At 39.2% G+C, this 26,417-nt stretch overlaps 1 protein-coding gene across 1 annotated transcript; it reads left to right on the plus strand.

The window, feature by feature from the left end:
- On the plus strand, window positions 1-25,800 carry LOC111268876 (nose resistant to fluoxetine protein 6). The gene is made up of 15 exons (XM_022848092.2): window positions 1-396; window positions 4,973-5,193; window positions 5,711-5,831; window positions 6,181-6,271; window positions 7,122-7,189; window positions 10,613-10,771; window positions 11,434-11,530; window positions 11,695-11,784; window positions 13,404-13,575; window positions 13,943-14,022; window positions 15,506-15,625; window positions 16,436-16,556; window positions 18,028-18,214; window positions 24,120-24,262; window positions 24,483-25,800. Exons 1-15 carry the CDS (start codon window positions 36-38, stop codon window positions 24,699-24,701), a joined length of 2,250 nt encoding a protein of 749 aa, XP_022703827.1. The 5' UTR covers window positions 1-35; the 3' UTR covers window positions 24,702-25,800.
- Window positions 25,801-26,417: the final 617 nt, after the last annotated feature.

The raw sequence follows: 26,417 nt of genomic DNA on the forward strand, positions 1-26,417 counted from the left end.
ATGTTGAGTGAGAAGGAAGCTACATATCTAATGCAATGACAAATATTTCAGCACACCGGCTTTACTATCGCTCATTGGGCCACGACCGCAGTGCCTCGTTGAAAACAGTGTTCATAATGAAAGGGCGCGTTCCTACAGGTTTTTCGATAGAAACCATGAGTGTGTGTTGTGTGATCTCATGGATAATGCTAAGTGTACTAGTATTTGCTCCAGGATGCTCTGCGAGTTTAGACGAGGGACGTGCTCTGCTTAAAGATATCGCTTCTTTCCTTTTTCGAAAAATATTGCCGATTGCACAGGACGTCTTCATTGAAAGTGACATCTCTAGTGAGTGCTCTGGGTCTCTTCTTAAGTTTATGTCGGCTATACGAAGAAGTGAACCATGGGCTTTAAAAAGTGAGTATTTAGGATGTACGAGAAATATTATCAATTTCATATGTTATCAACTATGATGGCGTCCGCTTTATAGGTGATAGGCCTGCCACGAAGATGAGGCTAAAAGCGAGAACATGCAATTGTTCTAACAACTGATAGTCATTGTTTGTGACAGAGGCAAAGGGACACCCGCATTTAATAGCGAAACATCAGTTTGGAATACAACAAAAAAGCGTCTCTTATTCTCTAATTATCCCTTAAGATAATTATTAACCATGTAGGGGTTTAATAGAACAAATTACACTCACGGGCTGTTCTAGCGCTACATCAAATACTCATGCGATCTAACGAACACCTTTGATTATAGCCTCTTTCCTTCACATAGAAATACACGTATCATCTAAGGACAAAAGCGACACGCTTCAACGATTGAAACGTATACTACGTGTATAATTTTTATTTATGCATTTGGATCCACTGTAATAAAATGCCATATATAAGCATTTATGAGCAGTGTTCATATAAATATCCGTATGACATAAGAGTGAACGATACGGCTGAAATAACTCTTTAAAACCGTTTCATAATTCAAATTCTCAAATAAATATTTCTTTAGTAGAAATTAATCAAAGCCTATAGAAAATAATTGAACCCTTACCCGATAGATATATATATATTTCAACACGGAAACCCATTTTCCAGAAACGTGTGTGTGAGCTGCATAGTTAGATACTATATAATATAATATAATGCATGCAATATGACGAATATTCATTCACCACCTGTGTGATGTGGCTGCGCTTAAATGCGGAACTTATCATTACGTCACAATACGTCTCGGAAGCGTCTTACGTAAACGGCACAGCATCTTCGCTGCTGCCAGAAATGTTGAAGAGATCACTGTTTAGGGTCTGTATAAGTAAGATGTAGGCTGTAGCTGTGGATATACGATTGTTTCTAAACAATGTAGCATATACACATTTTAGAGATGTTTCTTTTGCTACACCATAACATAACAATAGGATGTTTCCTAATTGCACAATCATTGATTTATTGTGTTTACTATTGTAAAACATGGCTCTCGAAGCTTTCATTCTGAATGAACTTGACATCGTCCCCGCCCGGTCACTGGTACTAGACAACTTTTGTCAACTGCTAATGTTGACAGATTGGCTGCGGCGTTTCCTAAAGTGAGCTTTGTTGCCGTCACCACGACGGACAGCAATATAACTCCAATTATACTGTCCGTCTCGGGGGTTCTTGATAAATCAAGTAAAAAGTCATCTATATGCTATGTTGTTTACGGCGATAACACATGCAAAACGTTTCGGTATCTTTTATACCGTCGTAAATTATTTTTGGATAGATTTGCGCGTGTTTCTATGAAAGTGCTTAATAGGGACGTTTAAAAGAGAGCGTTGGGCCGTCTAGGATGCAGCAGGATCTAAGGATCCGGGGCTTTTTTGAAAACCAAACGCAAATTCAAACGAGGATTGATAAAACCAACATCAACATGACCACTTAATTATCTCCCTTCGTTATTATTAATTATTTGGCCGAAATATAATCATCTATCATAATAATGCGCTCGAACTGAATACTGGGATTGCCCGAGCGAACGAATAACCGTAGGCGATTTGTCTAGACTCAACAAAAGCTATTCAACTTTACCATTGTATATAACGAACTATCACTTCACAAATATCCACTCTTCTTCGTCTTTTTGTTGAGCAAATGTGCCATCTTTCAATATAATAATTGAAAAAATAGTCAGTAATAATTATGTTATTACTGACATTAATTGTATGACATTACTTGTAAATAGCGAGCGCTATTTGATTCTCTGGACGTGCATAGCAAAGATCCAAGCTTACTTTCACACTGAAACAGCCCGATACGTGGATCGTCCAGCGAACGGCTGTTCTGACGATGGCTTTGTATCAGTAACGATCACTCGACAAGAACAATAGGCCTTCACTTTTGACATTAACTCAATTAAGTAGCCCGATACTGCGTAGGGACATCCTGCGTCGATCGGAGATATAATTCGTTTAATTTGTTTGTCAACACCGAAACGTCTCGGCGGGTCAGTACAAAGAAGTAAATGGTTCACAATATCGTAACGAATAGCACTTTCACACACAAAGCCGCTTGGCTTGATCCTGAATGTGTTTCAACTGAGTTTCTCCACCTTTTGCACTCGTTACATCATTAAATTAGAATTGAAGCACGGTCTAGCTTGGCCGCAGACGTGTTTTTATTCATAGAATAATGCTTGCTCATATATATATATATACACACACACACCTTTCTAAAGTGGGACAATGTTTTCCGTAACAGGCACGCGTTCATCTGCTACCTACGGTGCCGGATGTAATCCGGTCTTCTCTATAACAAAACAACATACTTCTCGTGGCGAACAAGTACGTCGGTTTCAACATTTGAGGGAGAATCGGCTATTTTACAATCCCTAGTTGATGGACGAAACTCCACCAATCTTATAAGCCTTTTGTGCTATCCCAAATGAATAGTGCCAATATGGCTGCGGCCAGAACATAAGCAGGTTTCAACATATCCACAACGGAGAATATCCGCGACAGAGAAAGAACTATAAAGTCAGTCGTTGCCGTTCAAAGGTGCATTTTTAATCATCCTTCCGTTTCAAGCTGTTAGTGAAGGGACTTGGTGCAAGTGAACGTACGATGCCATGGAAAACTGCACCGGCTCGAATCAGCCGATTAATGCAGAAATACCACCATATTCTGGGGGCACCGAACAGCCCAGATTCGAATTTATTGGTTTATTATGTCCGAGCTATGCATATTATGTATGGGCGGGAGTCCAACAATTTCTATCTCATCTGTGCTATCAGAGCAAGAATTAACGCTGTCTGTAATCGCGATGAATGGTAGTTGTATTGAATAAACATGGCTGTCGAGAATGGCACTTTTAGCATATATGAAAAAGTTCGTTGAATAATCCGTCTAGATACGTGCTTAGAAAAAAGCCGTACGCTGTGTGTACGTTATTTGTTATTACAGAGTGCCCCAAAACATTAATATAACACCTTATATTTGTATGCCATTAGTATTTAAATTGCGAAACAATTCACGTGAAATACATTATCTTGATCACTGTCGCGGATGGTCAGACTTATCACCGTTCTAGTCAATGTGCTACAGATAACAACAACTCAAATGTTATCAGGGATCAGGAGTCTGGATGCGCTATGGACTGCGTGAGGCGCACTAAAATATCTAACCTTACATTGGTTTTTAATATGTCGTCTAGCACCGTGAAACGCGCAGCCATAATAGTAAATTTCTATACATGATTGTTAGAAATGATGTTTTCCTAATGGGCAGAAGGTCTTAAATAACAAGCGGATCAAGCAGTTCGTAGCTCCGGCAGATATATCTAAGTCTAGAGATAAGCTAAATATTTATTTCAGAAAGACTGTGATTTGCGTTTTATGACACTAGAAGGATCCTAGTGGCAAATGCTCGAAAAGAAAAATGTGGCCAATAACGATTTGTGTTTTATCGACTGAACAAGGCTATTCACCAGAGAAGATTCGATAGATAACGTAAAATCATCCTTCTCCATAAAGATGGCAGGCTACACATGGTAAAAGGTCGTTGAAGTCGCCCTGTAAATGTTGGAGATTTTTCTGCATGCATCATAGACCTCACGGCAACAGATTATCACCCCTGCCAACCAGTAGTAAAGAGAATTTATAACAGAATGTTCGACAATGAAGAGGCTCTCAAAAACTAACTAGACAAGTTCTTCAACAATAGACCTAAAAGTTCCTAGTGAAAAAGAATTGAGTAACTGATTGAGATATAGGGAAAAGTCGTAAAGAATGACTGCGACTTAATTATAAATTGGCTTGTTTTTGGAATCGGTGTTTTTGTTAAGTAAGAAGGCTCTTACTCATGTTACAATCTAAGACCTTGACATTCAACCCGGTTCTGAACCTGTCACACACGACAAACCTTTCAGCATTATTACCATAAAATGATATGTCAAAGATATTTGTTAGATAGATCGATGACTTTGAAATATGTACAACACAAAAATGTCTAACTGAGGGCCTATTTCCTTTGCTGCTAACACCAAGATCATTCAGTTAGCATGACTAAGCCCGAAGATCGTAGAAATAATTGTAAGGCCCACGAAGCTTTAGGATTGATTCGTTCAAATTCTGCATCAATGAGATAAGTGCATTTTTACGACAATTCGTGCGAACAGTGACTGTCTTAATTGGAGGTTCTATTATTACCAGAGGATATGCATAAGCGTTGCTGTAGCATAAAGCATAAAGGTTAGAGTTTTTCGGTCAAAGTGCCTCGGACATCAGAGGACTTATCAAAGGTGCCACAGGTACAAAGAAAGCAATGGATACTGTGCTTCTATCCTGAGCTTCGATTGAATTCTACTCAGCTGCATGAACGAGATGCCTTCAGACCTGTTGTTTAAAGCGTATCAGCAGTAGGTAAAGACAAAAAGAAACTTAAACGCGACTGTACAAGGAGTAAGCTTCAAGTGTACCTCAACCTGAACATCATATCAACGCGTTCTCTTTTGGTTACAGTGTTGACAGCAGCCGGTCTGGTGCCCAGTGGCATCATGTACCTGACAATGACGTCGTTGGGAAGCTACGGCCAGTGTCTTTCAACGCGGGCATACGAGGAAAACGATAACACGTCGTCACCCCTACTATTTATGGGCCAGTACTGCGGACTAAACGTGATGCCTAGTAGGGAAGCGTACGATACTCTTCTTGAGTACGTCGATAAGCTCGGTGACATTCAAGTGAGTCTGAATGCTGATACTCTAAAAATCGATAAACAAAGGTTAAAGAAAGATAAGTGCTTAACTTATGTAGGTTTGGCAATTCTGGTTCAAGTTAGGGTGACAGTTCTGTTTTTAACAGATCCTGAATCTATCCAAAGTGGCTTTCATGTTTGTATTAGACAACCTTGAAGACTTGCCGTATGATACATGAATTATATGAAATCGTAAAAAGCTTGTCGTTAAGTGTTTTAGCATGTTATTAATGCCACTGATCCTGCAAACAAAATCTTTGTTCGTGGTGTACTACTATGACTGAGATTCTATGAACTGTACATAGCTGTGTGCATCGGGATTTCCAGAAACTAATAGTTATTTACTTTTCATACCGTATATTCAACGAATCTGTCAAACATAGGAAAGACTAATTCTAAACCCTTTAAATGAAATCAACAAGACTATTTTTAACGGCTATGTAATGAAAATCAAATATCAGGAATAAAGAAGTATTAAAATAAAATAATCTTACTGTCGACAGCGAAAATCGGTGCCACCATTAATCTACGATCAGGATAGCTTGTATCGCCCAGGACTTCGGTTAGGACTTTGCGTACCCTCTCTCTGCTCGGCAGAGGAAATGAACATCATCGTAAAGAAAGGTCCACTTAATTCGTTTATCTGATATAACGTTTGAATTGCAACGCTTTTATTTCTTATCTACTTAATTGAAGTTTTACCAGTGCTTCAAGTCGCTCGGTCTTTCTGACTACCCTTCCTGACAGAAAGTCAAGAAAGTCTTAGATCTAATCAGTCTTATTGACCTACAAACATAAGAAGTTTTCCGTGCATGTAGAGTGTCGTCTACAGAAACCGCATTCTTAAAGACAAATAGGTGAAGTTAACCCATATGGTATTCTATCGATTGTTTGTGTATATCTTTACGGGCAGCGTAGGTACTTTACAGTGCTTGTTATTTAATTATTTGGATGCTAATTTTTGGGAACACAGTTGCTTCACGTTACGACCAGTTTGCTGACATTTTATCGTGCCACAACGACGAAACGGACGCTCACAAAGATCCTGTGTACTACGTCGCCATGTGAGTCGATAAGAATAATACTTTCCCTGCGGCTTATTATATTAATTACGGAAATGCTGATTCATGTAAAAATTAAGTCTACGTATTCGTATATTTTCAGAATCGTCACTTAGAGCATAAAAAACGTACGTTTTACCTTTTTCGATTGATTTCCGTTATACAATATATGCTGACACACTTTTGTAGTTCACCAAAACTCTCAGGGCGTTTTAAAAAATATTATGATCTATAATTATTAAAAATCGTGTGAATAAAGAATGTTATTATTACTATTATCGGTATTATTATAAAGGAAAAAGAGCCGATTGCCTTTAGTATTTTAAATAAAAATGATTGCAAAGTAACATTTATCTAAAGCTAGGTCGTAGGTTATTTTAGGCCATTCCAATATGAATACGAAGTCACCCGTTTCAAAGAATTTAGTTAACGTAAGGCAAAAGACCACCTTAAATCGCTCATTGACTAAATTTAACGTCAATATATCACAAAGAAGAGTATCTTTTTCAAAAAATAAATAAATATTTTTTACTATCAGCCAAATATGTGCTTAAAGCCTACGTCAGTTAAATAATGTAATAAAGTAGGTGTCCTATAAATTGCAATGATTAGCCATTTGATTCGTCTATTAAAATCAAGTTGCGTACAATAGGAGCCTTTGGACTGCGCGGCTAAGATAAACTTGAAAACATGAAATATCAAAGATAAACTTTTTACCGTAAGCACAGTTTCCCAGCAAAGTTGATTTGGAATTGAATAATCGCAAGTTACTTCAGTGGTGGCTATTTCAAAATGTGTAGGAAAAACATTCATTGAGTTTTGCGAACTAATTGGATAATTTCTACTATTTCAGCTTTGTTCCTTGCGTTCTCACATTTATTATGATAATGTCTACTCTGCTTGACATCCGAGGACTAAACTGTAAGAAATGTTACACTTTTTAAAACTTAATGGAGCAGCTTATAGTTTTTTTTAACAATTTATCTGTTTATATCTATGATAATATGAACCCTTAGGATGATGTATCAATATATAAGCATCCAGAATAACCGCCAGTTAACCTTGTTATTGTTCTAAAATTTATGATGTATTATAGTTTTTGTGCTTAGAAGTTACGATGGTGCACATCAGTATCTGTTATATGGGCCTTCTATTCGGTTGGAACTTGAGTCGTGACGTAAACGTCATTTTTCTCTTTCATCTCTTCACTATTACTCTAATTCCATATACAATTCCAAAATATGCTTACCCCATGTCTATAAAACGTATTGTAATTTTCGTTGTACAGGGAACACAATTTTACCCCGAGGTCAAGATCCAAAGGTGAATGTCCCAGGTGAAAAATAGGTGTGTTTATGATACCTAGTCAATTTTTCCTGTTTTCATGTAGGGGTGACGAAGACCATTTGAAAGCATCTTTGAGGGCAGACGGCCGGCAAACAACTTGTTGAATAACCTTAAAGATGAGTTACAGTCATTTCAACATCGGTAAGCATCTAGAACCTATGGGATTCTTTCAAAAAGTGTTTCCACGGTGATAAAAAACGGAAAAGGGGATAGGTAATTCCGGAAGATACGGCCAAACCCAAATTCGAGTCAACTCCCATTAGAGAAGCTATTATTTGCGTTTGGCCGGACTGAAAAGCTCCCATCCAGTGAGAAATGCTTGAGAAAGACAAGGCAGTTAAAAAGAGATCTGTGTGCACTCGCGCTTTGGCCTTATGATAGAACAGCGGTTTTAATGGAAGATCTTCCATCTCCAAGTACGGCGATAGCAGGGAAGCCTGACTCACAATTTGGTGCGGAGCTCCAGAAACTGTCACGGAGATGACGAACTAGCTGCAGAGTTAAGCCACTACTCTAACGGGAAAAATAACGGCGACAATTGTTTACATAAAATATTGCATGGTCGGGTGAAGCAAATGACGTCCGGAATTCCAGAAGTGCATTTGGATTGTAACCAAGCAGTGAGGCCGTTCCTAGACAAATTAAGCCCCACTACCTGCACGAAGGGTCGGGTCGCACCAATGAAACCTGAAATTATCAAGAACCTCATGAGCGGAAGAGAATTGGGCGGCAATGCTAGCTAGCGTATAATCGTAGAAGGCCCAGCTTTGGACCTACGGTTGTTCGACAGTGTGCCGAGCTGCAAAGTGGCCTGTTCCCAACACACTGCATCCCTATCCCCTGCGCAGTTTGATAATGACAGGATGACCATGAGAATCATGGGACATGGGCAGGCGTAGTCTTTCAGATCTATAGGCTTGAGGCAGGCGAAAAGTCGACCAGCTCATATTCCGGGTCATACAGGAGATTAGCGAGAACGGGAGTACTGCCTCTAGGAAAACTGAAGTGGCAATTTGCATGATTTGGGTTCCCTTCCCCGATCAAATCGAGAAACTCTAAACGAAACTTACTTCGGAAGTCGTTTCCCTAAATGAGCATACCACGACCCGATCCCTTGCTTTCTGGTGAACACAGACAAGCGGTCTCCTCAGGAAGATCACGAAACTGGTTGTTCATTCGTTATAACCTACCACACATGGTGATTGCAACCATCAAAAGTAATAGTGCGTCCCCTATCAAGTCGTCACATTCTGTAATATTTCGGAATATTGATGATATGGTCTCTTTCGCAGGGGTTCTCAGGAAACTACAACATGGCGTTGATCTGGTGTAGCAAAATTTTATACTCAGGCACGCTAAGTTCTGCGTAAAGGCGACGTTCGGATTAGCGAGAAGATATGTTGCGATGGGATTCTCGAGCTGTTGTACAAACGCTCGAGGAATAGCACGGGGTTACAGCCTTGGCCGGAATGGCCTACTACAGGCGCACCCCGATTAAAAATATAGTGGCACTGGGCTTTTAGGGACAACTTTGTATTTAGTAAACCTGTGCAGAGTTTTACTGGCCGATGTCTTCGGTGCTGCGGGGTGCAAACGACGCCATTGTCGACAAGGTCTTCTAACGGGACAAACTGCATATAAGATGGACTACTCACCCGATGAATGAGTAGGTCTTTTTTGCGCTGCCCGCGATCTTAGACGATTGGCCATAGATCGTTCGAATTTATTCTTCGAGGTGGTCACGACGAAGCATCACCGTTGTGACGGCCGTAATGCAAGGTGGAGTGGCTTTTCCGCGATAATTGTGGCGGGACGGATCATTGTGCGAACTTCACACGTTGCCTAAAGTAAAAGGAGAAGCCAAAAAACGGAAGTAGATTTCTTTGCGAGATCGCCGCTCCGGTCGGGCACCAACGAGCTCAGCTCACTGCAGGAGAATGGCCATCGCACCACGATGGCCTCGAACCCAAAAGACGAGAGAAGACAGCCAAAACGAATCTACAGCTTTTCTCCCAGTAGAGCAAAACGAGATTCGAAAAGCGCTAAACCCAATGAATAGTGATCAGCCTTCCACTTAAACTACAGCTATGATTTTTTTAATGACAAGTAAACTAAACGTCGGTCTGCAGAGCGACAACTAGTTCGTATGGAGCCTGGTCCTGGTATCTATGGTCGATCTGTTAACTGAAGAGCTGGGTCGAGAGAAAGGAGATCACTAGGAAAAAAGACAGGTATCGCATTTCTTCCAGTGCAATACTAGACCTCACATAGTAAAGGTCATCTAAGTTACTCTTCAATGACCTGTTTAAGAGATTTTTCTACACTCGCCTTGTTCTCCATACTTCATGCGTACAAATCGCCTCTTTTCCAATCAGTGGTGAATAAGAGTCGCAACCGAATCGAGAAAAACTGGCTGGTCGAGGTGTTTATCTTGAGACTAGAAAATTTCTTTCTAGAAAAAATAAGTTAAGAGATAGGGGAAGATTATTTAACCTTTGCTCCAACCCAATACAACGATGGTGAGTCGAACGATGGCCCCATTATTCCGAAATCTTTTAATATGCTTTGTTTTAGGTGAACGTCAACACAGCAGATATATGAGCATTTGCGACCTACATTACCACCGTACTTACTAATGCCAACGGCATGACTACTTCGGAAACATTGCTCCAAAAAAGCACTATGAGTAGATTGGGTAATCCTGTGATAGAGCTTTATGATACAGGAAAATTGCATGAGGGCATTGTAGTGCGAAAAGTACAGGAAATATTAAAAAAGATAACTTATACTAAGTTGTTTTTATTAAAGTTGTCAATCAGTCCCAAAAAACACTACACCAGGTGTGATCAAACAGAACGTAACTTATCTAGAGTATGCTAAGTTTCTAATTTGAGAAAGATTTTTTAGGTTTTGCATATAGGACTTACAATATTTCGATGCCTTAACTTATACAATATTAACTTTTAAAACGTGTACTCTTTTTTGTGACCTTCGAAGCACGACCGTGGGTCAAAGTGTTTAGCGCAATACGTAATCACAGGAAGCTGGTCACAACCAATCCAAATCAGATGACCTTTCTTCATGGACTCAAGGCACTCCTTGCATATTGGATAGTGTTGGGACATTGCTATCTCCTCCTCGACCCATACGTAATATGTGAGTCGTAAATAAGCGTATAGCGGCGGGTAGAAAACACTTGATGAAATGCTGTCGCAAACATCTGTGTCCAGAGGGCGCTGTCTGTATGACTAAGTGGTTCTTGTTCTAATTTGTACGTGTTTTGCTCGTAATTTTTATCGTAGACTTGGCTTAGATGTTTGAGTGAACGTCGCCCTAGGCTTATATATCTCACCGTAATATCTAGATTTCGCTGCATGGTCGATGAAAGTCACTTAGAGTAGTAGATCACATAATGCTAATATGTAACGTTTCGCCTTTGAAAACTATTCAGAACTATACTATGTTATGTTTACCGTTGAATCGTATGATGCTTTATCGGGTCGTTTCATAACGAGTTGGGGTGCATTGGACGAACTAATGTTCTGATGCAAAATTTGGGAACGCAAAATAATAACAAATAGGATTTAAGCGTAATAAATTCTCTTCTGGTAACTACTTGTGGCAAGTAGACGGGATACATCAGACGAAACAAGACCATGATGGGCAGCGCGTCAAACATATTAATACAATAGCACTACTTGTTTTATTTGTCAAGAGCTCAAATATAGCGTCAAAATTTGCACGATTTATATTCTAATTTTGCATCGCTAAGACGTATGCATGTACTATTAATACGTTGTATATTTGAAATCTTCTAGTTACCGTAAAGGAAGCTTTAGATGTGACGACGACAATCTTCTTCCAAATAGCGGCGACTGGAGCCTTCTTAGGAGTATCCGTATTTTTTGTGTCCAGGTATTATTACTAATAAAAAAAATTATGAATTTCTTTTGTTTCTGTCAGAAAAGCACGAATGCAATTTTCTTTTCGCCTAGGTAATGTTAAGGTCATCACAAACTTTTTCTGTACTGTGTCAGAAGAAGTACAAAAATTTGTAACCTTCGACATTACTTTTCCAGCGGTTTCATCATGAGTTTCACGTACGTGGCGAAAGACAAACACTGGAAAACGACACATTTGCGATTTTATATCATCTCCATTATTCGAAGGTGAGCATTTTATGCATGCACAGAGATCAGATTGTTTACAAAGAGGTGACCATCAACTGTTTGATATTGATGAGAGCGACGATATAAAATGATTTTGTTCTGTTGGACCTACGAGAATATATTTATCCTCTTGAAAAATGTTCGTGGCTAGCTCCAAAGGAATGATTTTAAATTTTGCTACCAGAACTGCTTATCAGGCCCACCCGCAAGAACACCGAAGAATAAATGATATATCAGCATTGTTTGACACTTTTGCGGCTAAAGTTACAATTCACTTTCATTTGGGTGCCGAGATATACATGTATGTGTAGGCCAATCGTCTGTCCACGAACTTCAACGAAGGCATACTACGAACAAGATACTATGAATAATATTCGAAGTGCTAATAAAAAATATTGCATGGCCCGTGTACCTAGTGTGCCGAATAAAAATGCTCCGGTAAAAATTCAAGAGTTTTTTTTTTATTTGCCTGTTCTATTTCCTGCAAAAGCTTGAACGGGCTTTTTGTCGTAAGCCTTAGCGTACGAAAAAAGCGTACAAAAAATCCAGTTCTTGCTGGAAAAAAAGCAACAGAGCCGTCATGCTGGAAGATACGGTGCCGTTTTCGTAATATGAGCATAGATAGACTTCTATTTATAAGTAAGCGTCATCGAAACTAGAAACTCCTATTCGAAATCGACCCTTCACGTTATTGCTAGTTTTCATGTGGCTCTTAAAAACTGAGGAGGCGAACAGAAAAAGCCTGTGGACAGTTTAGATTTAAAGTTCATCAAAAAAAAACATTTTTGACACACCTGTATTTTTTTATATGAGATTTAACGACCGTTTCAGAAAGGAAAATATTAATTGTCAGTTGGGTTATTTAGATAACCGTTTGAGCCCTTGCAATCTGGGACTTCTGGCCTGTTATCAGTGTAAAACATATCCTTAGCCAGCATATTTAGGCAATCTACCAAGCAAAATAGCTTACCAGTACTGCTTGACGCAGTATTGGTGTTAAAAAGTTATTTGAAAAAAAGGATCATTTAAAAAAGACTACTAGGTGGTTTAGGTTCCAAAATAAAGATGTAATTGCGGCAGACAGTTGCTATATTGAATAAACATGCAACAAAATTTGTGAAATATTCATTTTGCTTTAGATACAGTTCTAAGAACAGCCTATAAATGATCCGAATTTAGACAAAGTATCCTGTTTATGTATGTATGCATATACATACATATGAATAGCGAGAAAAAGAGCGCACATACGCTTTGAGCTTTGAATGGATGCGATCATAAACACACCCAAAGATGAGGGAAAGATGATGATTATAAACATTATATGCGCTACATTGTTTGCTAAATGTATTATCCAAAAAACAATTGTGCTCCATCAAAGACACGCGTCGAACTGTGTTTCTTGTTTATCCAATATAATATATTACAAAGGCTTCTGCACACTACTATATCCCACTTTACCGGATAAACCCGGCACACATAGTGAAACATTCATTTTTTGTGAAAATTACGCTAGTATCATCATCAATTTATGGTACTGCACTGTTCCTTTTAATAAATTACTACTCCGCAGGATTTCCTTGCTAACATTTCTTCATTAACTTTATAATTACTTTGAACAGGTACTATCGTCTAATGCTGCCAGCTTTAGTAGTTTTGGTGGTGGCACTGGCCCTTCCGTACATCGTCCATGGTCCTCTAACCGATACGCATTTTCGGATGTTCACTAACTGCAAGGATAGCTGGTACAAGGTGCCTCTGGTACTTGTGAACACTGATGCTATTAATCATATGGCAAGTATCCAAATTTACTGTTTTTGATAACCTGCCAAATCACTCGTCACCTATGTTCTACATAGCGAGTTATTTCAGTGTGTGGACAACGTTTCCTTTTTTTATTAACACCAAGTGACCTTTTCTAAATAAACAAGCCCTTGAAATCACCTCTTCTGGGTGCGGTATCTGAAATTTGCACCCAGTAGGAGTCAGCCTAAACGAGCGCCAAACTACAACTTTTGTTACATCTTCCCAATTAAGTAGTACCTATAGTTTGGGGAATATTTTGGAGTTATCTATCGGCACGATTTGATTGTACCGAGGCTGTTTTTTAAAACACAGACTTATAAAGATTTTTTTTTTATTTACACGGATTAAATTTCAGTGCCTCTCACACTTATGGTACATCTCGGCGGATTACCAGATAGTTCTAATGATACTTCCCATAATGATCTTTTACCCAAGGTAAGACCCGCTATTGAAATATCTAAAATATTTCCCATAGTGAAATTTAATTAATTAATTAATTAATTAAGCTCGTAGTATTAAAAAAGTAGCATTTTATATATTTTTACTTTATATACTTTTATATTCCATTACATAAGAAGGCTCTTTCCTTGCGCGATGCAGTATTTAATTCATTATAATTATAATTCGCCTATGATTCCACCTCCATATGGTCATCTAAGTCAATACATACTATTTATTTAATTATTATAGCTGCTATTTGTAAAATAATCTGCATGTTTATTATTAGAACAATGTTAATTAGATTTTATTTAGAGAACATTTAGCCAAGTGATGATGATAGGTGCTCTCACTTGAAGGTACTTCAGCAGAATTTTTCATGAATAAACACAAGCACTAACAAGACCCGATGCCTGACATTCATTTTGATCAGGCATTAGCAGTGCAAAAAATACTATATTCCAGATCAGCTTAAACTTGATAGTACTAATGTAAACGTTTGCTCGGAGTACGGCCATCGGGTTTACGGGATAGTACGCACATAACTGTGACACGTGCAGATTTTATGTTGATGTGCTTTTGAATGAATAATGCACGTTTTAGGCGCTCATACGCTATACTTCACTTGTTTCTAGGTTGTTAGAATGATCATTGCTTTTAACTCGTATACACGCGTTATAATGATAATTAGCATACCAACAATGACTGAAGATATTGCTGATTTTTGTTATTAGACTAATATCACTAAAGAAATATATTTGTCGTCGGCCTTCTAGCTGGCTTAGTGAACCTTAATTGAGGCCACTAAGTCAAGTGGAAGCCTCCTTCGACTGAAATCTTCAACAAATCTTCTGTTTGTCGACTGCAGATACGTCCACCATCAATCATAAGTTATCGCTGCACTTACAAGCTTCACTCCCGTATTTCGTTTAGAAGCAAGCTTTATGAAAGTACAGTTGTATTGTCTAAACGTGTAAATTCAAAGTTCAAAGTTCTAAAACTCCGAAGCCTTTAGCTTTTGGGACTGAAAAATTTCCAAGGTCGAGGCGCCCGATTAGAGTTAGCGGCCAGCGCGCCGCCGCCAATGAGGCCGCGTGATATTTGAGGCATATTGCCTTACGAAGTTTATTGTACAGTTGCAAATCGACTGCCGTAAAAAAGATGCGATGAAACATCGGTACTATAAAACGTATAACTTTGTGTTAGTTACTGTTCTCGTGTGATAAAAGTACAGAATGATCTCCGCCATGTTTTTTCTTCATGCGCCCGTGACTACGGAATGGGTAGGAGTAGCGGACAATTTAAAGTTGCGTTTCAGATCTTATACACATAGCGGATTATTGCTTCGTATATACGAACAAAATAAGAATGATGCGTTGACTCTTCTACTGGCTCTAATCGCTTTCAAGTCTACCTATGGCATCTTGAATTACATGGGCCAAAGATTAGAGATAATACTGTACGTTTAATTATTTTCTAGCTATCCTCGCTTAATGACTGCACTCATCGTGGCCATCTTCTGCCTCACAGGAATTGCGATAGCCATCGTGACATACCTTCTTCAACTACTGCCTTTCATGGGCTTTAATATTAACCAAACGTGAGTGGTCGACCTTTTTTCTTTAATGAGCTCGGCGAAGCCAAGTTGCCTCAGGTGCCTTTAAATTGTTTCCTAAATGGAACATGATATGTCGCATAAGTTCTTAGAATATCTTGTTATTTAAATTGGCTCTACTAGAAGTATTAAAGGTGTTTGGACCTCAGGCCAATACATTCGATCTCATGCACGATCCTCTTGCACGCGTTCGCAGGTAGAAGCTTATAAATGATCGCTGATTTAAGTTTTCACCATTCATAAGTCCAAAACAGCTTCTCTAACTTAGCGTACTCTTAATGGCTCTATTTGTACGAATAATTGCTTTTTTTTTTTTACCAAGTGCCAAGACATTTATACGTTGGGTTTATTTTTTAGTCATACGAATACCCAGTGTGTGCCGGATTATTAATGACTTTACCCCTACAAGTCGTCACATACATTTAATTATATATATATAGTATATTATTTTCGGCTTTTCTACTCAACATAGGACAGGCATTGGGATGCGTTGTTATCCCAGGTATCTTGATACTTGAACCTTATGAAATTAGAATCAACTTTTTCAAGATATAGCTCATTCGTTTTCCCCAAATGAGTTCCCTAATAGTTTAGGCTACTATAAACTTATTTTTTATGTCATGTGCTCTATAGGCTGAACTGGTTACAAAGGGTTTAATACAATAAAATAATCCAACGAAACTTATAAAAGTTTTTTTTTTTTATTTAGAACATACTAATCTCATAAGAAACGTTATTCCTCATTGGAATAATACTGCCCGTACCTAATCGTAATTTCCATCGTTCAATTTACAGTGAATTGATTCGTGTGTCGAAGTATGTTTATTTCCTGCCAACAACTCATATTGGGATGGTAGGTGCCGGTATTCTTACCGGATTTCTCGCGCAACGTCATAAAAATCTCAAGATACCATCGGTAAGTTATAAGAAAATGTTTTGTTAAAATCAATGGTTCCCCATAAACATTTCACATTTGTTTTCCGAAATACGTTCAAGGGATTAGAGTAATTTTAAATTTAGTTGATGATTGGACCAAACCTCGAAGGCAGTTAAAAAGTACCGCTATATTGGGGAGTTGTTCAGCCAAAGTCTTTTGTATGACGAGCGATAAAGGTACAGTTGCTGTCGTGTAAAACGTAGATCCACATTTAGTGAAGGGTGCATTCCACAACGTATAAGGCACTTTTTCGTAACTGTAAATTCATACCTCATTTAACTGTGACCTCTCCGTTACAATAATCGTTCGTAATGATCTTTGAAGGATAGATGAAGATCGCAGAATCTATTTTGTTTATGAGGAGGAGATTCAATGTTTCTATTATACTACAATGGTTTAAAAAACTTCGACAACTTCAAACGTCAAAAGAGCGCTAATATAGGTCAAGAGTGCTAAATATGAGCAGATTCTCTTGCACTCTTGTTTAGATATTCGATACTATAATTTAATACTTACCTCTTTATTGTAAGGGAAAAAAGGCCTTTTCTACGGGTCGCGTAGTATATCATAAAGGTACTGTGGAAACAAAATCCGCTGTTGTTATTGCACAATATGCCCTAATGTGCTTCCGATAGTTGTCTCGCTTCAAATATCTGGTGGACTAGAATAATATATTCAGAGATATCATGATAGAAGAAAAAAATGTAGAAGGTTTAGACGCCAACTCCGAATATCAATGTTAAATTCTATTGACCGTAGAGAACTATAGCCGTAAAAATGCTATAAGTGTGGCATCCAGGCTTCAACGGAATGAATTAACAAGCTAGCCAAGGATTTTGCTGGAACTTCAACATTTAGCATTGTGCTTCGTGGAAGTCGCTTCCAGATTACTGCAATAAACTACTTTTACCCTAAGAACAGTTCGATTTCCTGGTAATTGATGGCAAATACTTTACGTTTCTTTGATCTTCAATGGCCATCTAGTCCTTCTACGATGCCTACTAAAATGTTTTCAGATACATTATTATCGTTATTTTTTTAGCCTTGTAAGTGTTTCAGGTACCAAATAAGGTAAGATACAGAGCGCACTCCCTGCAATAAAACGGTCTGGCAGACAAAAACAAAATATGTGTAGTCTATGGCGTAACTTGGAAAAAAAATATGGGGAATCGAATTTCGTTACATGATTTTTATACTGCCGGACACAACGGTCAGAAATCTATTTGACTAATACTGTTATTCGTTTTATATTGAAGGCCCACAGAATTTTCTCGTGTAGTGGCATCCGATCTTTGTGGGGGCAAGGTGCGAGTTTGTGTTTCAATATGACAGATAATAGCTACTATGCGATGTTACCATTAAATTTTGCTAGCTATATGTTACAACACTTGTTTTTCTTGGTCTGGAATATTATTTAAGCGCATATATTTTAATGTTTATGCTATTGCAGTACGTGACCCGTCCCATTTGGGCGTTAACGCTGGGATCGTCGCTCGTAGTCAGTATTCTCCCTGTCCTTTGGTATAGAAATACTGACATCCCGCCTTGGGGTGATGCCTTGTACGCAGGATTGCACCGACACGTCTATTCAGTTTTTTCTGCCTGGCTTATTTTTGCCTGCGCAACAGGAAACGCTAGTAAGTAAACAAGTTTCGTCTGTTATTTGACAGACAGTGCCCCATACTGGCGATGTGTATAATGGCTTGGTTCTCAAAAATAGAAATAAAGCTTTTCGTTGTCAATAAGACGATATATAGGTATGTAATGCCATCTGAGGTTTCCGCTACTCACTTTGCATTAAACTTTAACCGAGGTAATTGCATACACGTATATCGCGTAGTGCTCAGAAACTTCAAATTATTGGCTCGTGTGCGTCTAGTGTACGTCTGTGATTACACAAACGGTTAAACATAGCGAGGTGCCTTTTTATTGGTGTCGATGCCCGACATCACCAATTGATATAATGATGCTGTGGTTTTCTCCATAATTGGCTCCAAGATTATCATTAATGTCACAACTCGTTATCTTTGTGTTGTCCATTTGATAAAATTCGCGGCAGACATGGAACCGATGTCCAGGTTTGGACTTTTTTAACGGTTACTGAAGGATCGATTGCTCATCATGGTTAGTGAAGCCCCGCAAATACGCAAGCAAACGCTTCTGACACACAGCGGAACTATAGCCAGTTTGATTCTCTGCTGCTGCGTTGCTAAAGGTCGGTTGGATAGGGCAGCATCACCGTTAGCCGATGTCGTCAACAGCTGTCTCTGAATTGGACCCGTTCATTTCGCACAGAATTTATTGAGATATGAGAGCTGTACCCCCAGGATCTGCATAGATGTGACCGAGCGTTGCACAGAATTTGGAAAACTTTAATGTCGCTCAAAGACCGCACTACTCTCGCTTTTCTCGATGTCGACACAACTACGATTGTTGAACGATTGTTGTGAACAACGCAGTCCATCAGTTGCGTCGGAAGCTTTGAAATTTTTAAGTTGATCCTTAAGGTAGACGACCCTAGTGCTAACGCTATTAGCGTTACCAAATCATCTGCATCAATCGCCGATATGTGTCGTTTGATCTCTTTTCCTCTACAGGCGATAGCTGCTTACGTTTGTCGTAGATTTTAGATGCAATATCCGAAAATGTCACTGGTGCCTCATGTGCAATAAATAATTGTTGTTATCGGCAGTGCTTATGGGTCGGCCATTGCATTTGATGTGACTGGCAAGCACGCTAAACGCGTCTTCATTGGATAGCAAATTCACACGGGTTGCTGTACATAGACCCAAATATGACTGTCAAGTGCATCAAGGTTACCAACATGGCAAATTTGAGGCGTTTTTGAGGTAGCCTTGTTTGTGTGGGCTGGCAGTAGCGTTACCTAACGACATGACTTCAGTATGTTGGTCTCACAGTCCAGTTCTCTTCACGATTAGGACGCCTATTTTTAATAGATGCACTGTTCAAGTTTTCGTTTTCCACGATACCTCAGACTGTTTTGAAATATAATCACACACCCTCCAAAGGTTTGCCTATTGCGGCTAAAAAAGGATAGTTACGAGGTGAAAGAGCATCTTGTAGGTAAAGAAGAGGTTTGGCGTGTTCTAAGGGTCAACTGCGCCACAAAGAAGGTGACTACTCAGTTTGAACATCTACGGCTACCTACTTTCCTAATGCAACTGCATAACATGCAATTGGCCTTTACAGGAGACTTAAGCCCTTATTAAAATAGGCAGCAAGGCGAAAAACTCTTCGGACTCAGATCTAGCTGTCAGTTAGGCAAAGCTGAGCGAGAACGAGTGCGGTTATACCGCTTGGACGAAAACGGACAATGGTAACTGACTCAGATTTATGCAAACTGTCTGGGTTGTAACGAATGGGAGAGTGAAAAACAACAACAAATCCGTTCAATCTGCACACCTGTCTATAGGACATGTTCAACGTGGCAACATCATAGGGCATCTTTCTAAGGGAGATAATCCGTCTGACGCCCTGCTGTGACCCGTAAGCCTCGTTCTCGTACTGTTTTGAGAACAGTTTGAAGCGATTAAGAACTATCGAAGTGGTGTGAGAAGATACGTGTCAGGGGATACTGGGGATGATTTCTATCCGACTAAATCTATTTCTATCCGTTGAAAAAGTTTGGTCTAAGTCACTTAAAACAACTTCACTTATAAACATTCAGGCTTTTCTTATACAACTCGGCGAGAACAAACAACGACACCTCCTGTCTGATGATCCGCTAGCAGTATTCTGAAGTATTTTTGTCCTAATGCACAGTTGGTAGCTATAGTAGCCGGCTCCATTCTTGCACTAAGAAAAATAGAAAACTTGGTTGACACGAGGCTGAACAGAGATGACACGGACATCGAATTATCCAAGCGTAAAGCGAATCGCGTTTTCGTAATGGGAAAACCTACTGTTGATGAAGAAAAAATATAAACCCCTATTGCCCATATATTGAATTGGCAAGCTACAATGTCCCGTCGCAATAGCACTCCGAGAGAAGAGCACGTGCTAGAATTTTGTTTTTCTACTTAAAAGCTCCACTGTCCTTCATGGTCATTAAGCGTAATCTTCATTAATGTTATTCTCGAAAGATGGCACTTTGTGCAATTGGATAATCTGATAACGTCTCTTATTTAATTGTGCGCAAAGATCAATCACAAATACACAACCTCAGTAACGCACTGTGTCTCAAAACTTCCCACAACAAAATACAACGAACTTGTGACACAATTCATATTGATGGATTGGAACAAACGTTCTTATCCTTGGGTTAGTCCCGGATGAGATGCGCGAAATTCGGCATGGAATGATAAATAAGATCTTCAGTAGTTTTTTTTCCCATATCGCAAAAATCTCCACCGTAGTCGTAATGCTACTTGCGTAAATCAACTTGGCGGCCTCTTCGATACGACGAAAGATAGAAGAATTATGGAAATCCCAATATATCAATGAATATTTGAGTAAACGTTTAATCGAGCAAAGTTTTACGTCTTAAAAGAAACGACAATTCTGAGGTACAAGAAAAGTGGGGGTTCTGTGCAATATGAATAAATTTATTCCGGCAGCACCTACGGCTCTTCACTTTCGTCCATACGATTCCCGATAGGTATACAACAGTTTAATCTTATCGGCATATCGTCGCTTGAGGTAAACAATTAGTTGCGAGAAAGGGAACCGAATAAGATCCTGCACTCCACATGTTTGCCAGCAGTCCTTTTCAAAGAAAGCGGCGACATGCTTAATAAAGATTTCTCGCATAAAGAGTCGGTGTTCTTTCTTACGGTATAGAATAAGCTCTGTAAATGGCCGTAACTGAGACAACTGCGTTTTGCGACCATCTTGTTTGCCCTTCCATTTGAAATATACATTTAAATCTGGACTAATAGAGTGAATAAGTGCTGCTATTTCTGCACACCCATACATTTAAGGAAGTGGCCTTTAAGAGATGAAAATATTGGAAATTTCACGTTGAACTGATTTTCAAAATTCTGGCAAACGTTTTCCAACGAATCGCGCGGCAGTTGTCGCTTAACAAATGCTATTGTAGATATTGGCTTGACTAGTGAACGTTTTAGCAGATCTCCGGAGAACCTTCTTTTTGTGGGGTCGCAAAGAAGTACTAGACTAACATGCGTTGTGCTGTTCGACGACGCCATGGACAACGAGCGTGCGACATCTATTGAAAAATTATTAGAACATATTCCAACAGCCTTAATCCGCTTCGAGAACGGACGGCGAAGTGTATTGTTTTTGCTGTCCCTATCACAGAAGTACGGATAAATTCGTACGTGAAATTAACTTGTTTAGTTCGGTATTGCTTGCCGGAAAGGTCCCGCGCCTAGAACACGTTTGACCCTTGATCTGACAGTAATGTGTGGCAGACATCGATATATAGCCGACCGGTGTTTTACAGCTGATGCGTTAATGTCAAGTGGACTTCCAGTTTTACGTTGTGCCGGTGCCGTCATTTTGCAAGTTCGATGTGCGTCAACCGAGATATTTTGTTGGGATGCCATTTTCGGGGCAGCGGTAACAGTACATTAATGAGACAGTTCTTGGTGTACGCGTAACCAAAAAAGTCGGAAAGCTGACCGGCTCATGTTTGTCATGTTTTGTTGCATTGGGGCGTAGGGACTGTGTGTGGGCTAGTGTCCTCAAAGTTCATCTAACGCATTATTTTGTTTTTACGCGAATTGAGGTGCGGTGCTATGCGCAGAGAAGAACAGTCCAGCTTCGAGATTAGGAGCATTTTGTCAACTGTGACGTCGCTTACCCACGAACGCCATGCAACAATGAAAACAGGCAGTTTCAAATGCCCATGAAATTAGTCCTTAATCGCTATGAGAAAGTGGGCGTGATGAGCTCCATGAAGCGTAACCTTCGATGATGCCTGGCCGCAATGACAGCTTGGACCTTTCGTTTAACTCATGTCAACGTCTCAGTAAGGCGTTAAACATATTGCTCTTCGATAGAAACAGCAGTGGTGTACTATAGCACGGCGTAATCTCGGTGAGGAGTGCACATCTATTGAGTGCATTGTTATGATAAGCATAACTATGAAGTATGCTGCCGTGCTGATTCATATCTCAGCGCTAGCAAGGGCTGTCAGACAGTAATAATGAGAAACATAAGGCTTTTTGGGGTTACTAGCTGTTTACATGATTACCATGCCGTTTCATGATATGTTGTCCGACAAGAACCAGTCCGGTTAGGCTCCTAACTGAAGAACGTTTTTAATGAAATATCTAAAATAAATACGTGATTCTATAAAGCGCAAGACCGTGACTCTCGGATGAGGTCATCCTGCCGTCCGGTGGCGTTGGCTGATTGAATATGGTAATAAACTCTGTTATTAGGGAGTATTTAGGGCACCGTGTAAAGCTAGTTTTCCTTATCCGATGAAAGACTGCAGTACAATTAGCTCATTGAGCTAGCCTCGCCATACGCATTCGACTTCAACGGCTTCGTAGATTACCATATGCAACGAATAAATGTTTATAAACAACACACTCATACACTCACTGCAAGACTTTCCCGTAATGTATTGAGTTCCTCTTTCAAAATCAACATGGATATTACCAGTTATTAATCTCAATTTAATAAGAAATATCAGTCTCATGTACAGTTGGAAATTTCGAAAAAGCTTTAGATATTTGTTTTACTAGTTATTCCAGGTGGCTGTTCTAAAAAGTATAACGCTCACGACTCGAAAGGACTAGTACCCTGACAGACGTAGCATCCTTCCTGCACTCTGAAAGTGTATTATAAAATTATGTTGTTTCTTAAGCTCGATTTGTGTTAAATTAGTAATATATCCCCTATATTTTGATATGTTAACGAAAAAAGTTGTCTGCTGGTGCTCCCAATATACGTAAACATAGGAGAAGGAAAGATGTGCCGTAAGCTGCCGTTGAGCAACAAATTTAGCGGTGCCTCACATCTTTCACGAAGTGATCAAAGCGACAATAAAAAATACGCGGAAATTATAGAGCCGTTCGATGTATGTCATATAACTCGCGGTCTCGCTCAGTATTGTTAATTTCTTGGATTAGTTGCAATGTTGATATTTTCAGAGGAACACATGTTTAAAGGTTTACGTTATGAGCAACAAAAGGTATCGCGGTTAATCATCGGGCAGCGTTTTCTGCCTCCTTCCTGACGGAAAGACTCTGGATTTTAAAAAACATGTTGCTAATAATATTTGCGAAACTACTGAAAACCGTTAAGCGTCTATGGATTTACTGTAGAGAACGCTGTATTGTTTTCCTATACTATTACCTCCCGCCATCTTTTCTGTGCTTTTGGACTACGATAGGTATGGCGGTTCTGTTAGAGTAGGCGATGAAATTACTAGGTACTTGCATACCTATTATGTTTACTTAGTGCTTCAGATAAAACTTAAGGTTAAGAGATTATGTATTAAATCCGCCAACATAGAATATGATGTAATGAAGGATATACTCTAACCTTTAAAAAATAACTACGGTATCATGTTGACACGCTTTACATTTGTTTATCGTGTTCTTCTAGATAATTTGTCGTCGTTACTGTCGAGTACTCCGCTAGTGTTTTTGGGTAAACTGTCCTATGCAATTTACCTTGTTCACTATCCGATTCTTATATACTTCCTCGGTACAAACGCGACGGCTCAACAGGCGCTTCACACTCGAATGGTTTGTGGTCAACTTTCAGTTATAAGTAAAACTGATTTGGAATAGTTGTAGTTGTTCTGTAAAACTTCGACGTCTTGATTCAAGGAAAATGAAAACTATTATTGTCCATTGATTTCAAAATTTTACTATCAATAGTTCGATAACATAGAAGTATCGACTCGATATCATTTATATGTAGAAATGTTTCCAATAAATTCCGAATATTTGTCTCTATATGCAGGTCCGTGATTCACTAGGCGTTTACCTACTAAGCGCAGGTGTGGCCTATGTACTTCACTTGTGCGTCGAGGCACCTGTCATTGCAGGAGATGCTCTGTTCTTTAAACGGCATACTGAGAGCCCTCACGAGGTGGGACACCACGACGACAAAGATAACGGCTTAAAGGATAGTAAGGAATATAAAGAAATTGATCTCAAACAAGCATATAAGCTGTACTAAAACTTATTAATTCATAGTTTGTAATTTATGTCTCGACCAGATCTTGTGTAACCTCGATGACTTTGTCACACACTGCCACTAGATAGAACTAGGCACGGTGAGAGTCATATCATATTTTTTCCTTAAATATACGTTATGTTATATGTGAAAGGGCAAAAGTAGGCTTACAGCTTGAGACAGGTAGACTTAGGGAATCCTTAGGTGGAGAGGGATTCACTTGCAGATAGCGATCAGTATTAACCTATAATCGTCATAACGCATATGATTTCACAAATCAATTCTAAATTACTTTGAGCTCCTAGCCACTATTAGCCTCTCTAATATACTTTGGAAACGTATCCATTAATCTTGTCGGATATGGTTGATATGTAGCAATTGTGGCTAACTATTTGTCTATAAAGTTTTTAGGAATTATATTGCATATGGCGACATAGGTCGCGTATTAAATTTTTACTACAAGTATGTTTCGTACACGTCTTTCGCAAAGCAATACCAGTTGTAAATAAAATAAAAAATAAATAAAGAAAGCTTTACGATGATTATAATTTCCCATGTGACAGTGCGAGAGAATGAAAAAAACATGACATGAGCACAAATAGGGGCAAAATAACGTACACGTAGAAACGTGTCATTTACGTATCCATTTTTCAGTTTAGTTAGTAACTGACGAAATTAAAGCGACCCATGTCAAACGATCGATAATAGGAACAAGTCGGCATTGCCTATGTACCATTTATAACCATCCGTGTGATCTGAGCCATCACTGTACAACAAAATTATCTCCAGTTATCTCTAGTCCAAAGTAAGCCTGCCTGTTTGCCAATTGTAAGCCTACTTTTAGTACTTTCGTCCCCGCCTTGCGTATGCAGCTGTGGATTTGGTCAGTTGTGCCCACCTGGGAATGCGTAATGGTGGACGTTTGTGCTGGCCCGATTGTGTGCCCCTAAAGATCGATCCTTTACATAGTTATTTCTGTTAAGCTTAGTAGACACGTAGACTGAATATATCATTGTAATTAAAATCATATCCGTAGTTAACTTTTTTGTTCAATTTACATAAATCAATCGAATGATAATTATAATAAACGTTTGGATTTTTACATCTGGCATTTCCGTTAAATATTGTTCAGAGAGCTAGCGCCCAATGCAAAACAAAGGACGGGTTTACTTCAAACCCAGCCCAGTTCATAGAACTGCCTGCATTATTCCTAACAAGTAATATGTGCTTGTGCATACGTTGTTTTGTAACATGTTTGTACTGTAATGTTTGTTGTACATTGTATTGTACCTGGTAGGATAATCACAAACGATTACATCCCAGTAGATATTCTGGTTGTATTGTTTCATCCTAAGGCGCGCTGACTGTACCTAATAGGTTGAATGTGGTTTGCGTTCCCTATAAAGATGGTTGTTAAAGAAAATGTTCGCCCTTACTGGGGCGAGCTCAGCAAGCAGCGCTCTCTCTTTATTAGGCACTAGCAGGACAAAGTGGCTATGGCCAATCATAAATGTCTCGTACGACCTTGTTGCTATTACCACCGAAAAGCTTGCTAATTGCGCAGTTGAACCTAAACTAATCCGGTCGTTATATGTTAACAGCATCGGGTATGGCTCTCGACATACTGCAGAGTCTTATGGAAACACTTTTTTCGACTCTACCCGTCACTAAACCGGCAACTGATGTATTTTTTCAGTCAAATAGACATAACAATCTAAG

Source organism: Varroa jacobsoni, unplaced genomic scaffold, assembly GCF_002532875.2.
Source record: "Varroa jacobsoni isolate VJ856 unplaced genomic scaffold, vjacob_1.0 scaffold_1327, whole genome shotgun sequence".
NCBI classification, from domain to species: Eukaryota; Metazoa; Arthropoda; class Arachnida; order Mesostigmata; family Varroidae; genus Varroa; species Varroa jacobsoni.